This window comes from Propithecus coquereli, unplaced genomic scaffold (genome assembly GCF_000956105.1).
Source record: "Propithecus coquereli isolate 6110/MARCELLA unplaced genomic scaffold, Pcoq_1.0 Scaffold1, whole genome shotgun sequence".
Classification (NCBI taxonomy): domain Eukaryota; kingdom Metazoa; phylum Chordata; class Mammalia; order Primates; family Indriidae; genus Propithecus; species Propithecus coquereli.
Window position 1 is genome coordinate 26,458,205 of NW_012133857.1, and position 21,103 is coordinate 26,479,307.

The 21,103-nt window shown below is 42.2% G+C and overlaps 1 protein-coding gene across 3 annotated transcripts in view; it reads left to right on the top strand.

Moving 5' to 3' along the window:
* ATXN7 (ataxin 7) overlaps positions 1-20,578 on the top strand; it is a 133,172-nt gene extending 112,594 nt beyond the window's left edge. For 2 of the 3 annotated variants that reach the window (XM_012637738.1, XM_012637746.1), the window contains 5 exons: positions 5,097-5,362; positions 7,162-7,360; positions 7,721-7,842; positions 12,249-13,218; positions 16,561-20,578. In XM_012637738.1, the coding sequence (XP_012493192.1) occupies positions 5,097-5,362; positions 7,162-7,360; positions 7,721-7,842; positions 12,249-13,218; positions 16,561-16,578 (1,575 nt within the window). In that variant the 3' untranslated portion in view covers positions 16,579-20,578. Of the gene's footprint in view, positions 1-5,096; positions 5,363-7,161; positions 7,361-7,720; positions 7,843-12,248; positions 13,219-14,052; positions 14,120-16,560 lie in introns of all 3 variants that reach the window. The other variant, XM_012637731.1, reaches the window with a different exon arrangement.
* Positions 20,579-21,103: the final 525 nt, after the last annotated feature.

Consider the following 21,103-nt stretch of genomic DNA (forward strand, 5'->3'; position numbering starts at 1 on the left):
TCACTCAATTATGATGAATAATCTTTTTAATGTGTTCTTGAATTTGGCTTGCTAATATTTTATTGAGGATTTTTGCATCTATGTTAATCAGAGATACTGGCCTATACTTTTTCTGTTATGTCTCTGTCTGGTTTTGGTATCAGGGTGATACAGGCCTCGTAGAATGAGTTTGGAAGTATCCCTTTCTCCTCGATTTTTTGGAATAGTTTAAGTAGGATTGTTTTTAGTTCTTTGAATGCTTGTTAGAATTCAACAGGGAAACCATCGGGTCCTGGGCTTTTCTTTGATGGGAGACTTTTTATTATTGCTTCTATCTCATTACCTATTGACAAGTTTTGGATTTCTTTCTGGTTCACTCTTAGTAGGTTGTATGTGTCTAGGAATTTATCCATTTCTTCTAGGCTTTCCAATTTATTGGCATATAGTTGCTCATAGTAGTCTCTGATGATGCTTTGGATTTCTGCAGTGTCAGTTGTAATACCTCCTTTTTCATCTTGAATAATTTATTTGGGTCTCCTCTCTTGTTAGTCCAGCTAAAAGTGTGTCTATTTTGTTTATCATTTCAAAAAGCCAACTTTTTGTTGCATTGATCCTTCGTATTTTTTTGTTTCAATTTCATTTATTTCTGCTGTGATCCTTATTATTTCTTCCACTAATTTTGGGTTTGCTTTGCCCTTGTTTTTCTACTTCTGTGAGATGTGTTACATTGTTTACTTGAAGCTTTTCTACTTTTTGGATGCAGACACTTATTGCTATACTTTCTTCTTATTACTGCTTTTGCAGTAATACTCTTGTATTCTGAATTTTGCATTCTATCTTGAGTTAATGGACACCCCCACACCCCAAGCACATCCTCCCATCCTTGGATCTCTAGCTGAAAAACTCCTATCTCATATTCGTTTTTTCGTTCGTTCTTTTATTTTTTTCCCTCTTACCAAGTTGTGATTTGATCTCATATTTGTGTTTCATAGGATACTAATTGCACACATTTAGTGGTATGTTGTTGTTGTTGAAGATAGCCATTTGGACTCTGTAGAATTATGTCACAGTTTCAGTTGCCCCTGAGGGAATTTGTGAAAGCATGCCTGCACGAGTCCACTTCTGTTAGGTATATAAAATAATCAAATTCATAGAATAAAATTAGAATGGTGGTTGCTAGGGGCTGAAGGAGGAGGGAAATGGGAAGTTACTAATCAACAAGTGTAGAGTCTCAGTTAAGCAAGACGCCCTGTTCCACATCATGATCACAACTTGGTGATGAATCACATGTTTTTTTTTCTTCTTTCTTTCTTTTAAGATTTTGTTTTATTATGGCGAGAAAACAATACGAGAACTACCCTCTTAACAAATTTTTAAGTGTGTACTGTTGACTATAGGTATAATGTTGTACAGCAGATCTCTAGAACTTATTCATCTTGCTTAACTGAAACTTTATGCTCTTTTGATTAGTAACTCCCCATTTCCCTCTTCCTTCAGCCCCCAGCAACCTCCATTCCACTATTTTATTCTATGGATTTGATTATTTTATGTACCTTCATATAAGAGGAATCATGCAGTATTTGTCTTTCTGTGACTGGCTTATTTATCTTAGCATAATATCCTCAAGGTTCATCCTTGTAGCATATTGTAAAATTTCCTTCTTTTTAACACTGAATAATATTTCAGTGTATGTATATACCACATTTTCTTTGTCCATTCATCTGTTGACAGACATTTAGATTGTTTCCACATCTCAGCTGTTGTAAATGGTACTTCAGTGAACATAGGAGTGCTAATATCTCTTTGAGATTCTGACTTCAATTCTTTTGGATAAATGCCAGGAAGTGAGAGTGCTAAAAGTGTTTTCAACTCAGAATCTGCAAGGAGTATGACCAGCATTCTTCCTGTGCCCTTATTGCTAGGTGAACTTTGTATTGATCTGCATTTTTCTCCCATTTTCCTTTTCAAATGGTATATACTCTGCTTGTACTCCTTTAAGGGTGCCATTACTGTCTGTGGCATGGTGCTAAGCCTGTCATTGCATTAATGTGTCTTCAACCCTGATTTGTCATGAGGTCAGCATAGAACTGGCAGAAAATGCAGCATCCATGTGGCCTGCCCTTTCATGGGATGCCTTGATTTTCTTCCCTTCTTCTATTTGTCAGTTCTTCTCCCTTTCCTTGCCTTCACTTTGGCCTGAATCTCTTAAGCTGGTATAGGGTGACTGGCTTATTTATCTTAACATGATATCCTGAACATACCTGAGTGCTCCTACCCTCAGTGTTCCCCAAGTTGCTACCAGGTCTCTTCTGTCTTAGACTTAGAACATTGTCTTTTCTCTTCACCGTAAGGGGACTTGTTCACTCCCATTTTTTATTCCCTGTTGTCTACCTGCCACCCTCACTGCCCCCTCTTCACTTCCTCATCTGCCCAGTATGCTATCTGATGTCCTCTGTGCCTTCCATGCAAAGAGATTTGTGACCCTGGTAGCCTTTGTCCATCCAGTCGTTGTGGAACTTTTTATTGCATACATCCGTGAGCATAGGCCTCATTTCAAGTCCCAGAAAATAAAGGGTTTAGCAAAATCAAGGCATGTTTTCTACACTTGTAGAGCTTACAGTATAATGAAAGAGATGGAGATTAATCTAACAATCACTGAGAAAAGAATAAAATTACCACTGATGAGTTATAAAAAGGAGAGAGGCCTGAGATATAAACGCCTGCAGTAGGGAGATTTAGCCAGGCAAGGCTGTATTGCCATAGGAACATTAGGCTGAAATTGATAGGATGATTTATCTGGGCAGGAAGGGGTGGGAGAGGCAGGCAATGGAGAGGAAACATGTGTGAAGGATCTGTGGCACCATTAGAGCAAACTCCTTAGATCCTGAAAGGCAGCCAGGTGGCTGAACAAAAAGTGGGAAGGGGAGGTACCAAAGGAGCAGTGAGCAAGGGTCTTAGAGTGTGCAGGGCCCCAGAAGCCTAATTACACAGTAAGTCTTTATACCGTGAGCCTTGGGCATCCCCCGAAGAGTTCTCATTGGGGGAGTGGGGGAGGTGATCATCAGATTTCTATATGGAAGGTTCTTCAGAGCTCATCGGAAGTCCTATTTATTCTTTAGACTGAGCTGGGAAAATATTGTCTCTGCCTACTTTCTTCATTTGGCTTTACTGTGCTAAGCACCAGGGGTCTTTCAAGAGGAGGAAAGGTTTATACATCTGTCTGAAGAGACAGGTGGACCAGTAACATTTAGGCAGTCATTCATTCCTTTTTTTTTTTTTTTTTTTTTTTTTTGAGACAGAGACTCTCTTGCCTGGGCTAGAGTGCCACAGCGTCAGCCTAGCTCACAGCAACCTCAAACTCCTGGGCTCAAGCGATCCTCCTGCCTCAACCTCCTGGGTAGCTGGGACTACAGGCACGCACCACTGTGCCCGGCTAATTTTTTCTATGTATTTTTAGTTGTTTGGCTAATTTCTTTCTCTATTTTTAGTAGAGACGGGGTCTTGCTCTTGCTCAGGCTGGTCTTGAACTCCTGAGCTCAGGCAATCCTCCCACCTCGGCCTCCCAGAGTGCTAGGATTACAGGCGTGAGCCACCGCGCCCGGCCCAGTCATTCATTCTTTAAACACATATTGGAGGACCATTATTTTTATATACTTTTCGTTTAAAGTATTTTTTGAGTGCCAGGTGTTCTTCTAGGTGCTGTTATAGCATGAACAAAACAAAATTCCTGTCTTCATGTAGGTTACTTTCTTGTGGATGTATTACATGTTAGAGAAAATGAAGAAAAAAATTAAAAAGAAGCTAAACACATTCATCTTTGCCAGGTTAGATTTTGGGTGGACTGAGCTTGCAGTATGTCTAGTAAGGAGATACGTTATGTTATTGAATTTCAAATGGAAGTTAGAAGCATAATTCCACTTTCAAGTCCCTTAAATTGTGGCAAACATGCTATATAAATCTGTAGAGCAACATGTTTGTATTATGTGTAGGGGCATGAACACACATGAAGTATCATTAATAGTAATTTGTAATATAAGCGAGGAAAGGAAATATGTAGATGGATTCACTTACGTTTATGGATATGTGATTATTTTCCATTGTAGTTAATGTAAACTCATCCATTCCGTGGTCAGATTAACTTGACCTGCACAATCATTTCACAGGGTGATTGGACTTGACTGCCAGTAAGATTTGCCCAGCTCTGACCAGTTCACACCCACACATTCAACTTTATCTTCTGCTAGGAATAGTATTAAGTTTCAAATGAGCCTCAGTTTCTTGGGTTTTTTTTAATGCCAGTGATTATCAAATGCATTTGGAGTGCAGACATTTTGATGTGCTTGAATCGCAGTTTATATTGATTGTCTTCTTAAGGCAAACCCTAATTTAACTTTTTTTCCCTCAATGTGCCTATTTCTCAAATTAGACATTGTTTCCTTGGTTTCCACAGCCAGTGTCTTTGCAGGGATTCACTCTGCTTTATGTCTCTTCCTGTTTGTAGCCTTTCTTCTCTCAGCCTTATCTTCTTTACTTCTCTCAAATCTTCCTTGGTTGTAGCAGTCTCTGTCGCCAAAATGCTTTGGGCCACTTTCTCTGTTTACATGGCATTTTCATTGGAATAGAGAGAAGCAATTGTGTTTAATTTTTACTCTCCGGCAGTTACCAAAATGACACTTTCTGATATGTTTTTTATAGAATAATGGTTTCTTCCCTTTAAGTTAACATTCAACATTTTATAGGGTCTAAAGAGGGATTTTTCTAATGGAATTGGTAAGATTCCTGATAAACAAATTGCTATTGTAGCACAAAACATGAGTACCTGTCACCTCTTACTACTGTTTGCCACTCACGTACCAGGTGTCACAACTAACATTCTTTTTTTCTGATGGAAATAGCATCTCTAGATTGTTCTACATTTAGAGTTTAGAAACATACGCTTCTAGTCTAGCTAGGGAGAAAAGAATGAGCTATTAAGACTTTTAGCTTATCAAATGCTGATCAGCCTTTGACTATGCTAATGGTCTAGATACTTTTTATTGGGAGTGTTGTTTTGGGATATATGACAGATAAAAATCATTCTTGAGATTCTTCAGGTTCTGCATTTTTTTGGTCCATAGACACATTCCTTAACCCAGCGGAGGGCTGTCCAGGGTAGAAGAAAACGATTTGATGTGTTATTAGCCGAGCACAAAAACAAAACCAGGGAAAAGGAATTGATTCGCCATCTGGACTCTCAGCAACCACCGCAGCCTCTCAGGGACCCGCATCCCGCCCCTCCTAGAACGTCACAGGAGCCGCACCAAAACCCTCACGGAGTGATTCCTTCCGAATCAAAGCCTTTCATAGCTAGTAAACCTAAACCTCACACCCCCAGTCTTCCAAGGTAAGCCAAACCCTCAAACTCTTTCTCCCTCCTTCAGAGAACAGAATTACAGACACTGTAAAAACCCTAGTATTGGTCATGATGTCAAAAAACATATATCAGGCTCACCGTGGAGGTATTTTTTTAACAGGGTTTTACTATGAGAATAAAAGGGTTGGGTTCATCAGTAAGTTTCAGCCAGGGCTCTTTTTGGTTGCAAATGCAAGCAACAGAATAAAGCCAGAATTATCTTCTCTATACTTGCTCAACATCAGGTATCTCTCAACCCCATTGAGCAGGGCCGAAATTGGGTCCTTACTGCAGGTTAGTGACTAGAACATTTCACATGGCTTTGACAGCAGTTTCCTTTCCGTTTGTCTTGCTTCTCTCAAAATATAGCAGTGTGAATTCTTGCTGAGGACAGGTATTCCGCCTGAGTTTTTACAGCATCCATTCGTCAATATGTTTTTTCATTCATTCATTTGGGCCTTTGGCCTGAGCATGTATTAGCATTTTAGCAACATAGTAAACAGTGGATCAGAGTGTTTTAACAAGAACTTACATACTTCAGAGACAGTGATGGTGGAATATGTGTGTGTGTGTTCTTGTATTATTTAACCAAGTTGAAGTAAAGGATTTGTGCCCAGTTTCCAAAGGGAAGGGAAAGAGAAAGGCATAGAGAATGAGGGGCTTCAATGTTGGCCATCTAACTGTTGGCAGCAAGGGCTTCTGCTTAGGAACAGACACCTTGCTGTTTCACCCTCATGTGTCTGATCCTTGAAATGGTTGTTTAAAGGTGTAGGTACCTCCCTGATGGAAACCAAAGTGTGTGCTTAAGCCTATCCCAACATGAGCCCTGTAGTTTCTACACAATACACTGGAGGAGCCATCAGAGGCCCTGGCCAGAGAGTCCTTTCTTTGGCCATCTTCTCACTGAAGTTTTTGCATCTATAAAAAAGTAAGCTTAATTCCAGAACTGCTACGCCATTATAGATGCAGGAAAAATACATTACTGCCCTTGAGTAAGGGGCTCTAGACTGTCCACATAAAGTGGTAATACCATCTTACGCTTTTATCACCTGCGATCTCTTCTAGGTTATCTTAGAGTACTTTGCCAATTGCAATTGGCCCTTCATATCCATGGGTTCAACCAACTGTGTATCAAAAATATTTGGAAAAAAAATGGATTCTGTACTGAACATGTACAGATTATTTTTGGTCATTATTCCCTAAACAATATAGTATAACAATTATTTACATAACATTTACATTGTATTAGGTATTATAAGTAATACAGAGATGATTTTAAGTATGCGGGAGGATCTGTGTAGGTTACATGCAAATCCTAAGCCGGCTTACGTCAGGGACTTGAGCATTCTCTGATTTTGGTATCCTCAGGAGGTCATGGAACCAATCCCCCATAGATATCAAGGAACACCTGTATTTCATTTGTTGTCTTAGTAACCCAAATCCAGTTGAAATTTGAAGTGGAATGAAAGAAAAAATTCTGTTAAATCCCACATATATTTCCCTGATTTGGGGAGAATAGGAGGGGGACCTGAGCCACCCAGTCGCTGTAGAAAGGAGGACTAGTTGTAAATAATGATAATGTTTGGCAAACAGCTTCACTTCACATCCTGCAGTTCAGGGGAGAACTTCCTTATTCCCGAGCCACCTGGATCGGCGTCTGCTTTCCCCTAGTACTGGTGGTGGAACCCAGGCCTCCCATAGGGGGTTCTGGATACGCTGTTGTGTCTGAGTGAAGGCGGCTGATTCCCAGGCGTGTGATCTGATCCGTGCTGCACTTTCTACTCACCAAGGCCTCCAGGCTGCCCTGCTCAGCAAGGTGGGAGTGCCCCCATTGACCCTCCTCCAGTCCATGAATCTCCACACCCTCCCCTGCCTGCCACTGAGCCAGCTTCTCGGCTATCCAGTGAGGAGGGCGAAGGCGATGACAAAGAAGAGTCTGTTGAAAAACTGGACTGTCATTATTCAGGTCATCATCCTCAGCCAGCATCTGTAAGTTCCACATCCACCCCCGCGTCGACCCTCCCCGCACAGCATGGGCGGGGCACTGCAGGGGGGCATGCCGGGACCTTGGCATGCCCGTACTGTGGGATGCGGTCCAGGTGTGAAAGCAGCTCAGAACAGGGTGCCCCAGAGGCAGCACGCACTCTGCCCGGGGGACGTCTCATGCTTTTCCCTTTCTCTTCCACGAAACTCGGGGATAGGCATAGGCATTGCCACGCTCATGCTTCGCAGCCTCCGGTACTCAGAGTCAGCTCTTTCCTGATTAGCTCCTTTCCTGAAGGAGAGAGGACCCTCCTGGGTGCCTACATGACAATTAGCAAGCACGAGCGTCTGTGTTCTCTCTCTCAGTTTTGCACATTTGGGAGCCGACAGATTGGAAGAGGCTATTACGTGTTTGACTCCAGGTGGAACCGGCTTCGCTGCGCCCTCAACCTCATGGTGGAGAAGCATCTGAACGCGCAGCTGTGGAAGTGAGTGCCTGTTTGTGGGGCGAGGAGCTGCCTTTACTCAGTGCCGCGTCCTCTTTTCCTTATTTCCTGAGGGACTGATTTTATGAAGATATGCTTATCTAAGTGAAAGCATGACCTTTGACTAGCTTCGAGAAGAAGGGGCCTTGTTGTTGATTAATTTACTCATTCAGCAACTACATAGTGTTTTGAGTGCTGGGGTTCAAGGCAGAAGAACCTCCACATATACGGAGCTCACGGTCTAGCTGGGAACCGGGGGGTGACAAAAACTAGTCTGCAGAAACGTGAGCAAGGCAACTACAGCTTGTCATAAGGGAGATAATGGAAACAAGTAATGACAATCGCTGAGACTTACTAAAAGCTTACTATATGCCAGTCAACTTACTAAATGTATTTAATTTTCACAATTCTGTCAAGTGGCCACGATTATCCCTCCCCCCACCTTTTTAAAACAGATAACAAAACTGAGATACAAGGTCATGTAAGAAGTTAGTGGTAGAGCCAGGATTTGAACCTAGAGGTAGTTTGTTTCCAAGTAAGGAGCCAAGATGGGAAAAATAACGGCCCAGAGGGGTTCACAGAAAGCCTCTCTGAAGAGGCGACCCTTGAGCTGAGCTGGATGGAGGAGAAAGAGCAGCCATTGGGGTGGTTTGCGGGGTGAGCTCCAGGCAGAGGGAACCAGTTGCATGAAGGTCTGGAGTCAGAAAGAAGACAGCTTGTTTGAGAAACAGCAAGAAGGTAAACATGGTACACAACAAGGCCCGAGAGACCAGCAGGGCCGGGTGACATTGAAATTATTTCTGAGTGCAGTGGGAAGCTGTTGAAGATTTTAGGTAGAGGAGCCATGTGTTCTGATTTTGCAATTTAAGATATCTTGTACGGCGTTATGTATGCTAGTGCTTCCCAAACACGATTTTTAGTGAAAGGAGGTTTCCATAGCCAAAAAGGTTTAAATTGTTCACGTTACTGCAGGACTTCTCAGAGCCTTTAGTGGACACTGTGCTTTGCAGTTCTCAAAGCAAGGGATGCCATATAGAATGTGGAATGTCTCCCAAGCTCTTTTGGCCTGGCAGCCTTTTTTAGGGGAGCATCTTGGGGAACTAGTGTTTGGTGGGACCTACTTTGACGAGCCTTTAGCTTTGCTAAAGGGGCTGTCCAGTAATTCTCTATTGGGGCATCATTTACTAATGCCTCCTTGAATGGACTCTGCTAGTACATCCATTTGCCTACCTGCCTTGGTTTCCTAATAAAGTCAGAAGAAACTGTTCAGGGGCCTTGGATAGTCTACAATGCAAAGAACCATCTCCACGATCACTGTTAGGACTTACATTTATTCACTTAGAAAACCAGATCCGGAACAGTGTTACTCTGCTTTTCTATTTCATATTTCTTCCTGGTTCTTACTAATAAGAGGCAGTTCTTCTTTATAAAGGAACATTGTCCCTGCCAAGAAACAGAATCAGGGGAGTGGCTTATTGGGGCTCGGGGGTGGGGGGGGTCTCTCCATTTCAGAACACCCTAAGACACATGAAATCTCTGCTTATTTCTTCAGACTCAATGGGACTTGTAGAGCTCATTGAGCTCACTAAACTTAATGGGGGTAGTGTATACTCCTAAGAGTTTAGAAGGGTCCTCCGAGTGCTTTTTTCTCATTATATTGATGACTGAGTGGCTCATGACCAGCAGTTTGAGAGAAAATGGTTTGGGTTCCTAGCAGCTTATGTGGAGAGATTTTCTTCTTCATGCTGTGAACTTTTGAAAAAGTAGGATCATCAGGTTGACTCTGCTGTTGACCCTCTCTCTGTGCTGTTACACAGCTAACTACCTTATCACCTGCTCCCAAGGAGAAGGAAACTATCCCTTTTCATTAATATGACCTTTGGTTTTTAAAAAGTCAATACTGCAGCAACAGACGTGTTGGCTCAGTGATGAGCTGGCACGTAGGCTTGGGGCAGACGGGAACTTGGAGCGTGGTGCTTGTGAAAATGCTCCCCACACAGGAGTGCCGTTGGCCTATTCGGGCAGCTTTTTAAGGCAGCCCCTGAGATTTGCTGGGAGGAGATCCGCACTTCTAACCCAGAGGAGAATTCTTCTCAGCTGGCATCTTCGAGGCACTCGAGTAAACTTCCACAGTGGTCCAAGTCCCACCTCACTGCTCAGCCAAAAATCTTACCTTCCAGGAAGAGCTCCTGTTTGAGTTCCACTCTCCCTGGCCCCTTACCCTTTGATTGCTTGTTGTGGTAAATCTGAGGGTCAGTGGAGGTGGGATTTGAGTATGAAGTGAGTCACCTTCAGTTTGTGGAGTCTCTGGACAGTGGTGAGATTAGAATCAGCACTTCTCCGGAGCATGGTCATGACCCAGAGGGCCCTTTGCAAACTCCTGTAACTTCCAGGAGTTACTCGCCCTCTATTGATTTAGGACCACTGTTCCACCTCCCCTAAGAAGGGGCCAGGAAGGATAGTTTTCAAAGGTTTTTTGTTTGTTTTTTAACTTTTTGAATTGGTAATACATTCACTTGGCTTAAAAAAGAAAAATGAGTATAAAAAGGCACACAGCAAAGAGTCTTAGTCGCCCTGTCCCCTACCCTCCTAATTCCTATGCCCTCCCCCACAGACGGAGCCATTTTTTATTAGTAGTAGTTTCTTGTATATCTTTACAGAGTTTATTTGTGCAAACACAAGTCAATATGACTGCGTATTCTTACTTTGCCTCTTCTTTATACAGAAGGTAATGAATTACTTAAAAGAGCCTTTTTAAAAGAAACTAGTAATGGTCACCCTGAGGAATCTACATCCTTCCTCCTTTGGAAGCCTTTTCTTTCCCCAGTAGTTGGTTCCAGGCAGCCTGGTCTTTAGGCCTGACTTCCTGAGCCACCTGGTGGCCGTAAGAAGCCACTCACCCAGTGAGCGGTAGTACGCGGCCTTCATTTAGAGCAGGGCTTCATGTCTGAGCCCCTGAGTCACCTGGGGGCCTTGTTGCCATACAGACTCCGATGGAGTTGATCTGGAGTGAGGTCTAGGAACCCAGCATTTCTGACAGACCTCTCAGGTAATGACAATGCTTGCCCTGCTCTGGGGGTGGGGGAGGGAGGGGGATCAGGGGGCAGATAGAGCCGGTCTTCCCAATCTTGGCCCCACATTGGAATCTCCTGGAGAGATTTAGAAGTGACTAATATCTGCCCCACTCCCTGCAGAGACTCCAGTGTCATCAGTGTGGGTGTGGCTGGAGCTGCACAGGTGACTGTAACACACAGCAGCCAGAGCTGACAGGCACTAGCTTCAGGCCAAGGCTGCACTCTTGAATGGGGTTTGTCAAGCCAGTGCAAATGCTCATAGTCATTAATTCCTTTTATTAATAACTATAGTTCTTACGTAAAAGCATCTGGAAAGCACTTTGGCAGCAGTCTAGGCCAGTTCTCGCTCGACAGATAAGGAAATGGAGCCCCCGCTGGGGTGGCGGCTGGGTCAGCCAGGGTACCCCAGTAAGTCAGGATCAAGGCAGTCTTAGCACTTGCCTTCCAGTCAGGCCGTTTTCTATTTTTCTACCTCAGTTTTAGTTCTGCCTTCGGAGGTTTTGAAATTTTGGTGCCGTCACATTTCGAAATCGGAGCTAAACTAAAAGGGGGCCTCCCTGGTTTGACTGTTTATATGGTTCCCTTAGGCCCTAACAGGTACTTTGCCCGGACATTAGTAACAGAATACATTGTTACAACACTGTGATGGAAAATCCCCTGAGAGTTTTACAGCTTTATTCCCTTGTGTAGTCGTTCAGACCAATAGTTAGGACCCAGCAGTTGCTGTTAATTAGCTGTGCCCTTCCTTTTTTTCCCATTCCTTCCTGAATTCTCTCAGTGTTTGTTGAGTGCTTTTTGTATTTTCCGCACTGTGCTGGGCATTAGGGCTATAGTGGTAAAATAAAATGTGGATTGCTCTGTCTGCGTAGGAGTTTGCGAGTAGCAGTCGCACATTGAAACCACCCGAAGTCTTACAGAGTCTAAAACAGGGACAAGGTGAGTCCTTGGGAAACTAAGCAAGTCAGGATGGTCAGGACAGATTTCCTAAGGAAGTGATGATAAGCAGAAACTTAAAGGATGAGCAGAAGTTGGGGTCTCTTTGAGTCATGGCATTTTCCTAGAAAATCAGTGGCTGGAAGCAGGGACCGGGGATGGAAGGTGGAGCTAGAAGCTGGAGCAGTATTTGAGGAGAGGCACAAACACACCATCACTCTGCCAGCTCCAGGAGGCATTAAAGAATTTAAAGGAGAGAAGTGACAGGATTGGCTTTGTGTTTCAGAGTAATCACTATGACGTGGGTACTTTTTTCAGTGTCAGAGGCGAAGGGGGTGCCCATCTGAAAGTCTCCATGAACGGCTATGGTGAATGTCACTCCCTGTCTTCTCCTGTTTCCAGGAAAATCCCACCAGTGCCCAATACCACGACACCTGTCTCCACACGTGTTCCTCACCGGACAAACTCTGTGCCGACGTCACAATGCGGGGTCAGCTATCTTGCGGCAGCCACCGTCTCTTCATCCCCGGTTTTGCTCTCATCCACCTGCATCTCCCCAAATAGCAAATCGGTACCAGCTCATGGAACCACACTAAATGCACAGCCTGCCGCTTCAGGGGTCATGGATCCTGTGTGCAGTATGCAATCCAGACAAGTGTCCTCTTCATCCTCGTCCCCTTCCACACCCTCCGGCCTTTCCTCGGTCCCCTCCTCCCCTATGTCCAGGAAACCTCAGAAGTTGAAATCCAGCAAGTCTTTAAGGCCCAAGGAGTCTTCTGGTAACAGCACTAACTGTCACAATGCCAGTAGCAGTACCAGTGGCGGCTCAGGAAAGAAACGCAAAAACAGTTCCCCACTGTTAGTTCATTCTTCTTCCTCCTCCTGCTCTTCTTCTCATTCCATGGAGTCTTTTAGGAAAAACTGTGTGGCTCACTCTGGGCCTCCCTACCCCTCAACGGTAACATCTTCTCATAGCATCGGCCTCAACTGTGTGACAAATAAAGCAAACTCGGTGAGCATCCGGCACGACCAGTCAGGGAGGGGCCCCCTCGGTGGGAGCCCTGCTGAATCCATCAAGAGGATGAGTGTGATGGTGAACAGCAGTGATTCCACTCTCTCTCTTGGCCCCTTCATTCACCAGTCCAGTGAGCTGCCTGTCAACTCCCACGGCAGTTTTTCACACTCACACACTCCTCTAGACAAACTCATAGGAAAGAAAAGAAAGTGCTCACCCAGCTCGAGCAGCATCAACAACAGCAGCAGCAAACCCACAAAGGTTGCCAAAGTGCCAGCCATGAACAACGTCCACATGAAACACACAGGCACCATCCCAGGGGCACAAGGACTGACGAACAATTCTCTCCTTCATCAGGTAGGAAGTGGACTGTGAGCTCCATGGGAATACCCATGTCTGCTCCTTTGGGATCTTTCGCCAGCTTGGAAATCTGTGTGGTTGGGTTGGTTGGTTGGCCTGTAAACAGATACCCAGCTTCATGGTGTCTTTTTTAAAGAGGAAGAGTTCATGGCCATACGAAGGTAAAACAGGCTCCTGTCTGCCAGAATTTCTGATGTCTTTGGAAGATGATCCTAGGTAAGGAAGCCATGGTAATGCATTTAGCAAATAATGCTGCAGAAAGCACTGGGCATGACAGCACAATCAGAATTGGAAGGGAATTCCTCTCCACAGGCAACAAGGTGTTGTCCCAGTGTTGATAATTGTGTATCGTATGATGCTGTTGAGGAAGGAAGCAGATACTGTTTCCTGGATAGTGGTAAAAAGCTGGGCTAAACTCAAACTGATCTAGAATGGAGTGATATAAGATTTAAAAAGAAAGAGCTTTAGATATTTTTCCCCTCAATTCCAGATATTCTGGTTAAATCTCACCCTATATTTTCTCCTCCCTGTTTTCGAGTGAGGCGGGAAAACAGGATTCAGTATGGGCATAGCAGAAGGCAAAAACCTCATTCTAAGCTGAAAGTTTGAAAAGGAGTCTGAGTGTGAGCCCATTGGTAGAGAAATGGCTAAGAGGGTGTTGCATTCATAATTAACCATGACTTTCTCTCTTACGCTATTTATCTCTTTGTCTTTTTTCCTCCGCCGTTCACCTGTTTTCTGTTTTCTCCTGACCTCACCTATAGCTGTTTCTTCCAGCTTCCTTTGCCCTAACTTCCAGCTCATCTCTCATCTTGTTATTTCATTCGTCAGGATATCTCCTCACCTTGCTTACGAACAGGAATTTCAGCAGCATCACCCCAGAGCCCTGATATAAAATGTGAGGGTCTTTTTTGGTTCCCCCTTCTTCCTCATCTTCAGAACTTAAATAAATGCCAGGTTAGGACTTTTTCAGAAAACTATTAGCTTATTAAGTATGAAATGTCCGATTTCCTTAAGTACTAGTTTGACAGTTGATATCTCTGACAGTTCACTTTGACATTTGTTTTATTATTATTGTGAAGGCACATCGTCAGTCTTTCAAACAATACGTTTTGGCCTGTGATTATCTTTCAAATTTTTTTGTAGAGCAATTATTGTGAAACCATGGATAAGTCAAAAATTCGTGTTATTTTTGAATATGAGTTCTGTCGTGGAACCAGTGCAGCGTACACAGCTCGAAATATACACAAAGTATTTGGGAAGGATGTGGCTAATGAACACACAGTACGTGGATGATTTGAGAAGTTCCGTTCTGGTGATTTTAATCTTGAAAATGAGCCACGTGGGCGACCTGAGACCAAGGTGGATAATGATGAGCTGAAAGCTGTAATGGAAGCGAATCCATCGCAACCTACACGTGAATTAGCAGCAAGATTTAATGTTACTATTCCAACAATATTGAACCATTTTAAACCAATCGGCAAGGTAAAGAAGCTGGATGGATGGGTTCTGCATGAATTAAACGAGCATCAGCAGAGAAATCGTCTCGAAGCTTGCCTTTCTTTGCTGTCACGACGTAAAGGGCACAAACAAGCTACAGTTAAGATGGTAAAACTGTATCGATAATTTAGGTGCATACTTTGATTAATTATACTGCTTCTTGTTTGAGATACAGTAAACTACACTTTTTATTGAAATCGGATATTTCATATTTAATGACCTAATACCAACAAGTTTCTTACTATGATATAATTTCCCTCCATTGTTTGTGTGAATTAACACACAATGCTGAAGGTGTATGGGGGGAATATCCATGAACTTAAGTAGTTGCTTAAATTATGGGCTACTTGTATGTTGTTTGGCTTTTTGACAAGGGGGCTCCTGGACTAATGAGAATTTTGCTTTTCCTTCTTGGTTTGTAGTTACTTGTTATAGCTTATGGTAGCAGTGCAGTACAAACACAGCAAGAAATTGTATACCCAATTCTTAAAATTGCCCTCTGAGAGTAGTGTCCTGATGACACATGACCCACACAGGAGGGGTTTTCAGAAACCATTGTGCTCTAATGTCCATCTTACGTTCGTATTATTAAGCACTCTCTGTCTTCATTTAAACCTTGCCCGCAAGTAACAAGGGACAGGAGGAGGATGGGTGGGGTGCAGGTAGAGAGTGACAGTGCCTACGGGGCAGGTGCCCCATCTACACAAAGTATCTGCTTCTTACACTTGTTAGCAGATCTGAACTTGCATGTGAAATCTGGCCATTTTGAAAAGCTGTATATATAATTTTTTTCTTCCTTATCTCATTAAGTCTGGTATAGCCCACATATATCTGGTTGGCCAAATTAGGCTCATGACCTGCCAGCTTGCCACTTCTAATTGTTATTGTCAGGGGACGATGTCCCACTAGGAAGACCCAAACAGCCTAACTTTGGGTTTTTACCTTAAAATCAGTTTTGACATAAGTTTATGTTTAAGAAATATTTTCTTTGTCTGATGGAATACTTTTTATTATGCTGCACAAATCCTTGGCGGGGGGGGCATGCTAGAGCTCAGAAGATCAGTGAACCCCTAGAAATGTCACACATTTTTATGTCTGTGTTCATTTATCTGCAGGAGGGATCGTATAGCTTTCATCAGAATCTCAAAGGGACCCATGACCCCAAAATACTCTTAAGAATGCTGCTCTTAGAAAAATGGGGGCCTCAACTTGCTGTTCCTTGTGGAGCTGACTTTAAAACAGAGATAACCGAGCTGGTTGAATTCTTCTTAGCAAGGAAATGAAGTGGGCCATGCTGAGAAGCCTAGGAGTTGGGGTTGAGTAGGCACCCTGCTCCCCACTTCCAAGAGTCTTTTGTGGCTTCTAGCACCAAAGACTTAAAAATAGCTCTCTGTGAAGGCCGTAGTTCCCTCTCCCCCAGCGTGGGCACTGCCTTGAGTATGAGCTGTCACACCTGTGTGTGCTAGCCCGTTTGACCTTGTTCACTTCTCAGTTAACAACCTGGAATACTCGTCAAGGACACAAAATCAGTAAATAAAACCAAACGCAAACAGAGCCTTTCCCCTGAGCTAGAAATTCAGGCCTGCGTCTCATCCAGCCAGTTTTCTAAAAGTATATCTTTAGAATGATTGTGCCCAATGGCAGTGAAGGCTTTTAAAAGCTAAGGCCAAATTCTGTAGCTGACTGTTCCTGACATCACCCAGTCAGTGGAGACTTTAGCGGCATGTGGCCTTTGGACTATTCTTATTTAGAATCGGTACAGTATACAACTGTATACAACAGTATACAACTGCTTACTTACCTTTTCATTGTTTCCCCACCCTGTCTTTCTTTTGAAAGCCAAAGGCACGTCCCTGACAGCTGAGAATAGCGCGGGGAGGAATAATCCGGACACTTTTGAGGACAAGTTACACCTCTACTCAGCACTCTGGACTCCACGATGCCTTTGAGTCTGTTTCCCCAACCTCCTGTGGGCCTCAAGGGTAGAAACCTGCCGGGCTGTTGTTTTAACAAGGATTTTCCTGAAGCTATGTCTGTAGCAGTGAGTACTCATAAAGGACACTGGATCAAGTTCAGCCACCGAATTGCTTTTATCAGTGTTAAAGTGGTCTGGACTGCTTGCTACCAATCTGTGAGAAGTTTTTGTTTTTGTTTTGTTTTTAAACTTGCAGTATATCACGGAGCCATTCTTCAAGTAGATTGGCTGGGCAAAAGAATGTTTTGGCAAGAGCGTTACTGTAGACCTTTCTCTCTTCTCCCTCTCCCTGCCTTTTTTTTTTTTTTTTTTTTTTTAAACACTGTCTTCTGTAGGTCACTCTCGGGCAGTTAGGCACCTTAACTGGAGACTGGAGACCTTCCAGAGGAGAGAGCTGCACCCTGAGCAACCCTCTGGAGAAGTGAATTTGGCTTTAGGTTTTTATGGAAACGTTTCAGGATTGGAATATGGACATTAGCGCAAGGCACCATGACAGAATAGCCCAGCCTGCAAGTAATTTGGGATAAGAAGCTGTCAGAAGTTTCTAACTTATGAACTGGTTTGAAACTGTTGATGCCCAGAGAGCAAGTATAAACCATTTTAGAGGCTTGCTTTTCATGGTACAAAAGCAATTCTATGTGATGGAAAAAAAGAAAAAAGAAAACACCACGCCAGTTTTGATAAAGGAAAGCCAAATTGGGGGGAGGGGAGGGATGGGAAAGGTGAAATCACTATAGGGAGAAAAAACTTTTTCCAAAATTTCCAAAGAGTTGGAATTTTCTTATCCTTTAAGTTTTCATGGTAAACAGTATGTCAGATTGGGTTGGTTGTCTTACTCAGTCTATTTTTTAAATATTGCCTTTTTAAAGTGACATTGTTAGGATGTACTTAAATGTTTCCAAGGCACTCTGCATTACCCCCTTTTTCCTCTTTGGGTACCGTCCTGGGACTAAGTGTAGATTTCTGCTTGGGCACTCCCAGCACAGTATGTGTCTGTACTCCTCTTCGTGCCCCTCCAGATACTTACTTGGATGTGGTTGGAGTGGAGAGCAGGCACCAAGGGGAGGGGAGTTGGAAAACATGTCCATGTCCCCACACGGAGGTCTTATGTGTGTATAGGAATTCCCTGACACACACCCTCCTTTCTTGGGATTAGTGCCAGCCATCTTCCTGAGAGAGTTGTAGAGCCATCCAGGATATTTTTTCTAATACCCCATCCAAAAAGAAAGAGCTTAATATGTTAAAACAGCATTGCTTGAGAAGGTGTCATTGAATTTTGGGGATGAGCTGGGGCCTTTTAAGGGGTGATCCCACTACCACAGCTCCTGAGGTGAGAACCAGGCACTTTTGCTTTGAAGAACACACAAAGTTGCTGAACACAGGGTAAAATTTCCAAGGCTTTGATCATTGCCCTGGCCAGGGCCTGCACAGAGCCAGTCAGTGCATCCTTTTTTCCCTACAGTTCTTGGGTTTCAAACTTCATTTTCAGGGAATTTCAATTCAACAGGTAGAATGAAAAAATACTTGGTTACCAGCCTAATTAATGTGAATTGCTACAGAATTATTCTTATTAAGTAAGAAAACAAAAACTTTATGCAGATACTTTAGCTATAAATTGATGTAAAATATTGATTTTTTTTTTTTTTAAAGGAAGGGGAGAACAGTATCCTGTTCACTCATTATGCAATCAAATCAGTAAATGATACTATTGGCGAGGTTAGTAAGGAGAGAGCATGGATGGGCCCATTTGGTGTAGTTAGGAGAAATCAGTCTGTTCCATCCCAGTGTGGGGGGAGAGAGGAGGAGGTGAGAAGGAATCAGAACGTACCTAGTTGATTCCTTGGTGACAAGTGCAATGGGGTATGGGTAGAATTTATTTTCAGAGCCAAGGAGACTTGATGGTTATAAATAAAGTTGCTTTTAGCGATGGAATTTATAGACAGATCACGTTGTTCCGGAAGATGTGAATAGGATCCACAATAGCAAGTTGATTCAGAATAGTGTAGATATTTAGATTAGTGAGTATTGATCATTTGATTTCTTAGACTGAAGTTTTAATAGAATTTCATCATGTCTCCCGGTAATACACAAAGCATCGGGATTAGGAAATTAGCCATTTTGGATTCTGCCTGCCACAAACAGACCTATTCTAAACAGTGCTATTAAATTTTAGACTGTTCAAATATTTTATTTTCTCCTATAAGTACTTTTTATTATGATGAACAATTAAGACCATTTAAAACACAGGAGTACAAGTATTTTTTTGAATTAAATTAACTTGCAAAAACCAAATTTGCAGTGGTTGGGTTGTTTCTAGACAGACTTTGGTATCAATTTAAAACCAAGATAATTTTTATATTCTTTCCAATAGAATTTCATGACAACTCCTGCAGTTTTATTAACCTACAAAAAAAAAAGTGCTGCAATGATGAACAAAGAATTATACAAAACCTACTTTTGTATCTTTATTTTGGAATTTCTTGTTCTATTATAAATATGGAAGTATCCCTATTTCAGAAGACATATTTTGTTAAAAATGAATTGTACATATTTAAATATGTATTTTTGCACAGGTCTTTTTTTCTGATATCCTGTTTTGGTACAATTGAGATCATCTAGTATTTATTTATTAATTAATAAAAGTAAATACCTTTTTATAATTTGAAGTGGTTCACTGCCAAGCCAATAGTTCTAGAACCTGCCTCCTTCACAGTTTAAGGGATGCCTCTGTTCTGTGAAAGTCTTTGTCCCTTTAATGTCTCGGGAGTGGATTCATACAGATGAAGTGGGCATTGCTTCTCCCTAGTTGCCTGATTACCCGATAGACTACACGTAATTAAGTGACACACTGCTTTTCTTTTGTTAGTGTTGTGTGTGTGTGTGTGTGTGCGCACGTGCGTGTATGCGCGTGTGCATGTGTGCCTGTGTGTGTATACTCTGAGCACATGTATGTTAGTATGTGATGTGGTTTAAAACTAATGGAAAAAACTGAAAGTGCCTGAACCTAGTTTTAAGCTTAGACAGAATCTCTTTAAAAAAAAGACTTGAATGTTCAGTTGAACTTTTGGAGTTTGCTTTTTCCACCTAAATATTATTTCTAAAATTTTAGGGGAGGAGTTGAAAACCAATGCTGGTAATTTTATAAGGTATTTTAAAAATTCAGACCTTTTGGTTCACAGTAATTCAACTGGTGATGGATTGCCCAGTGGCACCAAGGGTTACAAATCTTTTTGTCAGCCAGCGACTTACACGATGTGTTCGTTTGTTATTCACTCATAAAATACAGAGTTTAAAAGAGAATATTTAAAATATTTTGTATTCCAAAAATATAATACAAAGAAGTACCTCTGAGAACAGTGAAAAAAATGTATAATTTGAAAAATGTAACTTATAAAGGCAGCTGTCTTCCTGCAAGAGTTCTGTTGCCAAGGAATTTCTTAATGTCTCTCATTCTGTCCTGGGGGGGAGGGGGACTTGGGCTTTGAAAAATTACTGTTGAAAGTTTCATTGTTTAGCAGAAAATAATCATTTTTACATTTTGTGCAAAGCATTTTACATTTTCAGATCATTTAAATGAGCACTACATACTGTCAGTGTGAATGTAGGGCCTTGAAAGCATTTTGCTGGGTTGTTTTTTTTTTTTTTTTTGAGCTTGGTTATAAAAGCAATCTCCTGTGTTAAAAATGTGTGAATAGTTTGATAATCTGTACACATAATCAAGAGCATCTCAGCTGGACTTTGTGTTGGCTGCTGTATAGAACATGAACAAATGTCAAGGGATAGAAAATTACTTTGGATATTTAAAAGAGAAGAAATATATAGTCTATTTGTTTTGTAACAAGTTTCTGTAAATAAAATAATTTATACTATTTATAAGAAAAAGTTGTGCTTTGCTTTATGAGAAATTAGTTTGTGGAACAAAGATGTTACTAAACGGGCAATAAAATTAGGACTTCTCAATAAATAAGGTTGGCTGCATGAACTATTTTACATGTTTCTGCCTCGTTGTGATACTAAACCCTTTTAGTCTAGTCTGACTTCTTCATTTTTGGCATCAGACACTTAAGAAGCACCTTCACTTTAGTCTCCCTCCTATACAAGCTAAATACTTCTAAGGCCTCAGGATGTTTCCATTCTTGGGCACAAAGCTGTGCCTTGGATAAATTAGTAACTGTATAAACAGTGAACACTACTGTATTCTGGCCCTGCGTGTGTGTGAAGGAAACAAGGGGAGTTCATGGATTGAGAAAGACATTCTATTCGTACTTGCTTGTTGTGTAAATCTGATGACATGTTTTGTTTAGAGATAAGTTTTTTATCCAGAGCTGGTCTAATCTCGTCCTTGCTTTTTACATTCCTCCCTTACTGGCAATACAAGTGCATTTTAGTATTATTCAGAGCACAGCA